Here is a 10,544-nt window from a genome sequence, read left to right as displayed (position 1 = left end):
CCATGTTTCTGTAAGAATCCTCTAGCAACTAACCTTGCTTTATGCTTTGAAATTGTGCCATCAGGGTTCAATTTCACTTTGAACACCCATTTCACATCAATTTTCTTTTTCTTGTCTGGCAAGTCAACTAGCTTCCAAGTCTGATTTTTCTCAATTGACTTCAGCTCTTCTTCCATTGCCCTCTTCCACACATTACTTTTCAAAGCATCTCTGTAGTTTAATGGTTCAGAATCAGCTAGTAATGCAAAGTGAATGAGATCACCCTCATCATTCACTGCATTGTCTTGAGTAACTTCACAATCATTCAATCTAGCTGGTACACGTTTGGTTCTTTGAGTCCTTGCAATCATATGAATTCTATCATCATCATCACTTGATAAATTCATATTACCATCACTATCAGTACCTTGATTCTGAATAGTTTCAGCAGCAGGTTCACCTTCATCACCTCCATCAGATTCATCACTTGAACTTGGATAGATGAAAGTTGACTGCAATTCACTATTGTACACTGGTTCCTTCCCCCATTTCCATTTCTCTTCTTCATTCACAATTACATCTCTGCTAATGTGAACCTTCTGAGTAACTGGATTGTATAGCTTGTAGGCACCAGTTGGATGATATCCTATGAGTATCATTATTTCACTTTTATCCTCAAGTTTGGTTCTTCTAGCATCTGGTACATGTTTATAGCATAATGAGCCAAAAACCTTGAGGTGTTTCACACTTGGCTTCCTCCCACACCAAGCTTCCTCTGGCACAACTTTCAGTTTCTTAGTTGGACATTTGTTCAGAATGTAGGCTGCAGTAAGTACTGCTTCACCCCAGAACATGTGTGGCAAATTCTTCTGCTTAATCATGCTTCTTGCCATATCTAACAATGTTCTGTTTCTTCTTTCAGCTAGTCCATTGTGCTGTGGTGTGTATGGAGCAGTAACTTCATGTGTAATGCCTTGATTAGTACAGAAGTTCTCAAACTCTCTTGAGTTGTACTCTCCACCACCATCTGTTCTCAGAATCTTAATTGCCTTCTCACTTTCTTTTTCAATCAAGACTTTAAACTTCTTAAACACTTCTAAAGCTTCACTCTTTAGCTTCAAAGTGTATAACCAGATCATTCTGCTATATTCATCAACAAATGTAATGAAATACTTGCTTCCCCCTAATGAAGCAACTTCAAATGGACCACAGATGTCACTATGAATCAATTGCAATACACCACTAGCTCTCTTGGGCATTTCAGCTACAAAAGGTTTTCTACTGTGCTTACTCTTCACACATATCTCACATATGGACTTCTTAGTCTTAAACTTAGGCAGGCCATACACCAATTCCTTAGAATTTAAATCACTGAGGCTTCTATAGTTCAAGTGTCCATACCTTTTGTGCCAAAGTGCTTCAACCTCATCAATCACTGTGGTAGACATGCACATCATATCTACACTTGAGATTTTACACCTGTAGGTCCTGTTATTTGACAAGCTGCACATCAGAACCAAGTTCTTCATTTTGTCAAACAGCTTCAGTGCATTGTCCTCCATACGTACAGAGAACCCTCTTTGCACTAATTGACCTAAACTGAGCAAATTGCAATTCATACTAGGGACATATAACACTTCAGAGATGATCACTTTACCTCCCTTCTTACTTTTGATCACTATGTTACCAATACCTTCAGCAGCAAGTTTTCTCCCATCTGCTAGTTTTATACTAGACCTTTTGCTTGCATCAAAATTGGTTAACCATTCTCTATGTGGTGTCATATGATTTGAACACCCTGAATCAAGAAACCATTCTTCATTCTTCTCACACTCATCCCCTATAGTAGCCATCATCAAGACTGACTTTACATCACTTTCTTCTGCAACATTAGCCTCTTGTTGATCTTTCTTGTACCAACACTCATCTGCAAAATGGCCAAGCTTCTCACAATTGTAGCATTTCACCTTGCTTTTATCAAAGTTCTTCTTTTTGTTTTTACCTTTGGCAAAACCTCCTCCTTTAGAGGATTCAGCTTTGTCATCAGTTTTTGAACTCTGATCTTTAAGCCACTTTGGTTTATCTTTGCCTTTCTTTTTGTAGTTCTTGCCATTATCTTCTTTCTTGTTGGTTTGAGCTTGCAAGGCTTGTTGTTCTTTCTTTTCTGAACCTCTACTGAGAACTTTAATCTCATGTGCTTCCAAAGCACTTTGTAATTCTTCAATTTTCATAGTAGCTGTATCTTTCACATACTCTATAGCTATTACCACATTATCAAAGTTTGGAGTTAAGGATCTAAGCACTTTCTCTACTACCATTTCATCAGTGACAGTCTCTCCACAATTTTGCATTTGATGAACAAGTGCAAGAAGTTTTGAGAAGAAATCACTTACTTTTTGATCCTCTTCCATCACCATAGACTCATATTGCCTCCTAAAGGCCTGTAATTTCACCTTCTTGACCTTGGTTCCACCATCATGGTAACCCTCGAGTATATCCCAAGCTTCTTTGGACTTAGTTGATTTTGAAATCTTTTCAAAATGCTGTGCATCACAATTCTGTTGGATATAGAACAAAGCCTTGCAGTCTTTTTTCTTGTTTTCTTTGTAGGTATTTCTCTGATCATTGGTTGGATTTGCTCCCAACTCATCGTATCCATTCACCACTACCTCAAGACACTCTTGTGCTCCAGATAAGGATTTCATCACTGCACTCCATCTATCCCAATTCTTTCCATCAAGAATCAGAATGTTTGTACCAAAACCTTGGGTGTTCATCTTGAATCTTCAAGAAATCAATCTACACAGCTCACTTTGTGTTTCTCCACTTGATTCCTTCACAATTCACTCTTGTTACCTGTGATTGAACCAGGCTCTTGATGCCAATTGTTGGCGCAGCAGAAGCAAGAGTTTGCTTGGTTCAGAGGATGCAAGGTTCAGAGGTTGTGTTGCCTCTGACTCTGATGTTCTTCAGAGGATGGATTGCAGGCACAGGCACGCACACTGCAGGCAAGCTCATAGGCGAGGAAGGCTTGAGCTTGAGCACACACACACAGTTTTGCAAAAACTGTGTTTAACAAGATGAAACGTTTCTTGATGATTTTGGTGAAAAACTGATTATGAAAGCTTAGAGAAAAATAGAAATTTTATTCATCCTTAATGGGCCAAAAAGTTGATTTACAATTGATACACTAAGGTGTATTTATACTTGTTACTTAAGCTACAAGTAACTACCTTTGGCCTAACTAATTCCTAACAACTTTTGGTAGTTAGACTAACCAACTAACTACCTAGGATCAAACAAAACAAACTTCAAGATGAATTAACTATTTTCTTAACAGTAGGTAGCTTCCGCCCGAGAGATCGGGGGAGTATCGACAATGAATAGAGTGGATTTTGACAAGAGATTGCGATTCACTAATTTGTTGATCCAGTTGTGAACACTTGAGTAAATTCGTATGATACGGTAAATTGCATGTGATTTAGCTATAGACTAGGTGATTCCGATGATTCTACCTCGCTTTTCCACTTATCAAAAAGCACGTTTTCTAACAATTCATCACTCAACATACCCCCAATTTATGTGTATTTCTTGCATAATGTTTATGAACACTATTAGACTAGTTTAATCACACAATCTCTGTGGATCGATATTTTATTACTACGTGGTATTTCGTTCACTTGCGAAAATTATCCATCAATATATATATATATATTATTCCAACTGCAATTTGTCTTTTGTACGAAAAGCAAAATGAATCTGTGTACGGCTTAATTAAACTTTGAAGCTTAAATACATTAACCACGCGAGACAAATACACAATATTATTTTTAACACAAGCGCAGCGCAGCCTCTCATCATTTTCAGGTTCATGAAACTTTTCTGATTTAATTCCACTTGTATATATGAGATATGAGACAATCACTTGTATATAAAATTGCCAATTAAAATGAGCTCGTTCATGTTCTAATTAAGCAATTGAGTTACATAATTTGACTATATTCTTTCTTCTAAATATGTTCCCACTCGCTTTTTGACTTTGGATTAAGGTGCGAGTAATGTGTATATAATCTCACATTGCAACATCCTCATAGCCTTTGTGTTCATTAGTATTACATAATTTTTACTTTGTAAGGTAAGAGCCTTAGTCTTATCATATATCAAGGTGACGAGTTTAAATTTCATTAGAGATAGTTTGTAAAATGACCAATAGTGTCATTTGGATTATTAGAAAAATTTCCTTCCCCAATATCATTTTAAATAAAAAAACTTTGCAGGCTTAATTTATGTCAAGAACACAAGGAATTGCGGCACTTTTGAAGCACTGGACGGCTATACATACATGTAAGTACTAATTAATTACATATATGGGCTCATTTAATTTTTATGTTAATTTTTGAGAAATTTTGAATATGTTGTCCGCTACTAAATAGAAGACGTTATAAAATAAAATTAGTAGGAGGTCTTTAAGAAGGGGAAATAAGTATTTTAATAAATTTGTAGGATCCATGAAAACATAGGTAGGGTTACAAAAGAAATTAACCTTTAACACAATAGTAATAGCTTTGCAGCTAAATTAATTAGGCCCAACTTAATGGATAACCAAATATATATGTAGATAAACCACCCCTAAATTTATATTTTCTCATAACGTATTTTCTAAATTTTTTAATGTTAAAAATAAAATATGTCCTGAACAAAAAATTATAGTAAAAAAAAACTTATCTTTCTTTTTTTTCATCTCCTATATTTACTTTTAGATTGATAAATTAGAAAAATCTCATCATAGTTCTTAAAATATCTCAACAAATATTTATATGGTATGATTTAATTGAATGAATGTAAAATAAATTTATACAGACAGTATATACAAATTAAACCCATATTAAATAGTATTATAAAAAAAATTAAGAGGGATCAACTCGATATCGGTATTATATTTCTTCAATCCAACCGTTGAATTCAAATATCTCATCGAGTAGATCAACTCCACAAATTTTTCTAAAAATTGAAAGTCATTTAACACTTTTTCTGATAATTTCAATTGAACGTACGACAAACTTTTAAAAAAACCGTTGAATTTCAATAGTCTGAATACATAACTACATTTTTTGAATTTTTATAAAAATTTCTGGAGTTGATCTTTAAATTCAACGGTTGGATTGAAAAAATATAATGCCGATATCGAGTTATTAAGCGGAGTAAGTCAATGGAGACTTACTCCTGGAGTCAACGGATCCCTCCTCTTATAAAATAGTAAATTATTTTTCAAATGCATGCTTATATATATATATATATATATATATATATATATATATATATATATATATATATATATATATATATATATATATTATCGATTAATGCAATAGCCGGTACTGCAAAGAAAGTTTCTTAATTGATTAAAAAAAACAAAAGAAGTTTCTTCAAATAAAAACTGGTTAAATTTTATATTTGGACAAATATATGTCCCATTTTTGGGATTGGACACAAATTAGCCGGCCCTCGCGCCCCAGTCTTTAACCTATCTTAAACTTTCACTCAGCCCCCCTTTTTGTGTGCCTTTAATATGGTTGCTACACATTTTCATTACCTCTTACATGTTTATCCTGGACTGGAGTATAATTTAATTTCATGGAAAGATCCACGGTGGAGGTGGAGGTGGAGGACCAAAGCATTATATCATAAGAGAGGTATTTATATCATTTCATCATTTAAATCTTTTTTTTTTTAAAACAAAAATCTTTTTTTCTTTTAATTTGATAAAAATTTCATATACTAGCTCTTAGACATATTTTTGGAATTAAGAAAAAAAGATAATTGTGTTATTATTACTAGGTGTGTAGAGATTGAACATGAAATTTGTGTTTCAGATATATTTGATCTTGTTTAGTGTTTTTAGTATTCAATAAAATTATTTGCAGTTTAAAAAAGAAGATATATATATATTTGATCTTTTACAATTCTTCTAAAGGCATTTTGTTCCATAAATTTATTTCTAATTTGAGAATATGGTTCCCATACAGCTTGTAGTTTCTTCCTTTTATCTTATGTTTTATTCTTTTTTACCCAATCTTGTGTTTTATTCTTGAAGTCTATTTTTATTTATATTTTGCAATTTATATTTGAAGTGTTGGACACTAGTTATTCTTTTTATATTTTTCAATTTGAAACAAATTCATTGTTTGTGCATTATAGTTTTACAATAAAAAGCTTGTTAAAAAAAAGACTAATAATTAATTTTGTTTAGCATGCAAGAAAAGAAAATTTATAATTTGTTTCTAAAAAATATTTTATTTTGTATGGTTTTTATAGATACCCAGTTCTTACCAATTATGACATCCTTTTATGATATGAAATATCCCTATTGAATTATATGTCAATAATTAGTTTAGTTCAAGTTTTTGTTGGAGCAAAATGCATATGGTAAATACCATTCAGAATTAATTTTCATATATTAATTGTTTGTTCAAGTAAAAATTTAAGATTTCCTATATATGCATTTTTCTAATGGAGTAGTATTATAGAAATATTTTTTTATGATCAATGGCAAATATATTAGAAAAAAATATAAGAGACAATTCAGTAAAACAAATAGGTATAAAAAATGAACCCTACTAACCTAACAATCTCTAATGTAAGACATGACAACATATAGGAAAATAAAACTACAAGGAAACAAGAAGACACACCACTAACAAACTAGAACTCCTCAAAGGCACCACCACGAAAAGAAGAATATCTCTCAGGAAGAGAGAGACAGGGATCAACCATAGGTATGATAAAACAACAAGAGGGCCTTAAATCCCTCATAACCTGTCGAGACCCAACACGACACCCAAACAAAAACTACCAGTTTCCAGCATAAAGTAAGGAGGATACCTCACTAGTAAAAGGAATAGGGGGAGTCAAGATTACCTAGAAACCACTTTCAAGATAAAAGTTTCACTCTATCAACCATACATAGAAAACGTCATTTTCGAAAAGAAAACGTCATTGCGAGATTTTCAGGTAATCCACACAATAGTATGCAGATTAACAACCATCCTAATCTATTTTTTCTACTCACGTCCATGCTCAAGAAAGCCTTAAAAAACTCTAAAACACCACGAGGAGGTACTAGCTCCACATTCAACCGCTGAATAATATCATACCAAATTGGAGTGATATTTGAAATATTGGCCCTATACATGGTTGGAGTCATTCAAAACTAAAAATATGTTCCAAATGGCTAAGAATATATTCTCAGTAAAACATCATTATATTCAGAAAACACTTCAAACACAATACTTAAATGATCTATGCTCATTAGCTATTATATGTTGCTGCCGATACTCCTCTGGATCTATATGATTATGAGTCATTGTATCAAAAGCCTTTCTGATGAAGGTATAAGACAACTATTCTACGGAAGAATAACTACCGTGTAAGTATATATATAGTGGTGTAAGAGACTCATATTTATGGTGTCAATTTTAATCATACATCATAAGAGGTTTACACAAAATATATAGTCTTACCTCAACATGTGCATCATTTCTATTCTTTGTATAGTTAGTTTGTTAGAGATCCTGTCAAAATCTAAAATATTTGTATGTTAAGGTAAAAAGCTCGGAAGATTTTTTTTGAATCAAGCTCAGAAGATGATTCTCAATTACTAAGGTACGAATAGATTGAGGTCAGATCTGAGAACAATTTTATTTATAGTGAATCAAAGAAAGTGCAGCTAGATATCGTAGAACATGAAAGAAACAAGCACATTGTTCTACTTCTATTCAATGCCCTAGCTCACGAACAAAAAAAAAAAAACAAAAATAGAATTATTGAAAAGTTAATAAGTTGATTCGAACTAGTTGTTGCTGCTAGTAGTTTGATTATCAGACATGGCAAGAAGTTGCTCAAGATATTCAGCTCCCAAATCTTCAAACACCAATACACTTGATGAAGATCCTTCTTCTGATTTCCCTGCTTTATTATTTTTTCTTACTTTTGATGACAACATTCTCTGTTGATAGTGTCTCTCTTTTAGTGCAAGTGCAGGTGAAGACCCTTTTCTACAATCATATTGAATCTCTTGCAAAGATTCTTTAACCCTTTGAACAGAAAAATTGATGAGAGCATTATTACCTCTCATTGAAAATGCAGCTTGATCATAAGCTAAAGCAGCATCTTCAGCACTATCAAATGTTCCAAGCCATACTCTTCTTCCTCCTCTTGTTGTATCTCTGATCTCTGCTGCATATTTCCCCCAAGGTCTTTTTCTTACACCTATATATGACTTCTGATCCATCTTATTATTATTTTTTTTCTGCAAACTTGTTTTATAATTGGTTCTTGTGCCGTAAAGATGAGAAACTGCTTTCTGTTTGGTTCTTTGTTCTTCTGTCTTCCACTACTCTTTGATTATAATTTGCCTCGAATACCAACTCCTGCGGAGTTTGTTATTAGATAATGTCAATTTTGATTATTGATTGTTGTTTGAGAGAATCTAATTTATAAAATTCATGGCTTATAGTCTAGCCTATATCCTAATATTTTTGACTTACTTACGAAGTTTCTACTTCTGTTTTACGATTGTCTAATATCTTTTTTTGAAAAGGGGCGATGTCTAATATCTATTACGGAATTTGATGGACACACAAGATAAATTATCTACATCTCAACCGAATTTTCTTTTTACACAACAATCATCTTCTGACCACTTATTTAGGTCCAATTATCTTACTGCTTGGATCAATTATTTATAAAAAAATATGATGAAGAAGACGTGATGCAAGTAATTTATGCAAAAATGTGTGTTCCAATAACATTTTGTTTGGGGTACAATGTGTGAAAATGTTGTAAATTCTCAATCTCAAGCATAAAACACTTGCTCGTGAGAAAATACACCATCACATATTCATAATAAAACAGCTATAAATCTAAGAAATAATTATTAAAATGAATGAGGCATACGCCAAAAAAGTATCTATCATCACTAAAACCGACCTCAATAATGATGTCACTAAAATATATTTAAAACCTCAACGGACAATAATAGCCCCGCCGCCTTCAAATTAAGTTGACAAAAGACAGAATTTAGATCCAAACAAAGCACATATCACCTAGGAAGTATGACACCTCTATATTAGGCGTGTCGCGGTGTCCGACACGTGTCGGTGTCCGCCGACACGTGTCGGTGTCCGACACTCGTATGACACTCGTTTGACACTTGTCGAATAGCTCATACCAGTGTCGGAAAAAATTTAATTTTTCCTTTAGTTTGACACTTCTTTGATCGGTGTCTGACACTTGTAAGACACTCGTATGACACGTGTCGGACAAGTATCCCAAAAATAATTTTTTTTTTATGCTTATACTCTCCTTAGGCACATATCAAACATTTCTACAAGAGTTAAAGATGTGTAGAAACAACAATATTGATCAACGAGGGATTGAAGACATTACATTTTGATTACGATATCTTTAGTTTTTTCAATCGTAGATGGATAAATAAAGGTAAAATACTATCATATCTTGTTTTAAAATTTTTTTAAAAAAATAACTTGCTCAAATTAGATTTAGTTGTATATATTTTGATTCTCAATTTATATGTTTTATAAACTAGAACATCGACCCGTGCGGTGCACAGGTCTAATTAGTTGTAAGATATGTAATTATAAATTACGATATGATAATTGCAACAATAAACTATGAAATTTTTTGAGTAACATTAAACGATAGTTCAACAATAATTTTTGATAAATATTCATACAGAGGAATGTATATTACGGAAGACTTTCTTATAGACCACATTTGAAGTTTTAGTCGTATCTTCTCCTTCATCGTCGATGATTAATATTTTTAATCCTTCTCTAGAAGTAACTCTTGAAATCGTAACATACAGCTGACCATGTGAAAACACTGGCGACAGAAGATATATCCCAACATGCTTTATAGATTGTCCCTAGCTCTTATTAATAGTCATCGCAAAAGAAATCATTAAAGGAAATTGTCTCCGTTGAAATTTAAAATGAATTCTTACGTCAGATGGTGTCAGGGAAAATCTAGGTATGAAAACCTGATCACCAATATTACTTCCTGAAATAATTTTTCCTTCGAGAGCACGTTTTCTCAATCTTGTAATAATAAGTCTTGTTCTATTGCATAATCCTAATTGTAACCATTTATGCATTTAAAGCGCGCTATTTAACCCTTGTGGCTCCTTCTATAAATACCTCATTTAGAGTCTCTCTATTCCATTCTCACAATCAATCAAACCAAAAGAAAACAATTCTTTGAAAATGAATAGGGAGAAAGATCAATCTCTTACCACCAAAGACTCCAAAATTCAACGTCCCCTTGGGAGGGGAAGAATCAAGAAACCAGCCTTCAAACCTCCACGCACCAGATTTCCTCACCCTAGGAGGGTAAAAGATAAGGAAGTGGAAACCATCATCCTCTCCTCTGATTCCTTTAGCTCAGACGATACTGACTCAGACTATGCTGAAATCCTCAGCACCTGGGAGCCTGATGAGCAGTTTCCAGGATCTCTTTCTTCTGAGAAAGAGGATTCTCAGGCATCT

General features: G+C 33.2%; 1 protein-coding gene across 1 annotated transcript; it reads right to left on the bottom strand.

Moving 5' to 3' along the window:
• Nucleotides 1-7,778: 7,778 nt before the first annotated feature.
• Nucleotides 7,779-8,517, bottom strand: LOC123896545 (ethylene-responsive transcription factor 1B-like). The gene has a single exon (XM_045946924.1). It carries the CDS (start codon nt 8,267-8,269, stop codon nt 7,829-7,831), a length of 441 nt encoding a protein of 146 aa, XP_045802880.1. The 5' UTR covers nt 8,270-8,517; the 3' UTR covers nt 7,779-7,828.
• Between the last annotated feature and the right edge of the window lie 2,027 nt (nt 8,518-10,544).

The sequence above is a fragment of the Trifolium pratense genome, linkage group LG1 (genome assembly GCF_020283565.1).
Source record: "Trifolium pratense cultivar HEN17-A07 linkage group LG1, ARS_RC_1.1, whole genome shotgun sequence".
NCBI lineage: Eukaryota > Viridiplantae > Streptophyta > Magnoliopsida > Fabales > Fabaceae > Trifolium > Trifolium pratense.
This window is presented reverse-complemented; position numbering and strand designations above follow the sequence as displayed.

Bases quoted from the DNA above. Each gene is read 5' to 3' on its own strand.
- LOC123896545 (XM_045946924.1), bottom strand. From the start codon at position 8,269: ATGGATCAGAAGTCATATATAGGTGTAAGAAAAAGACCTTGGGGGAAA.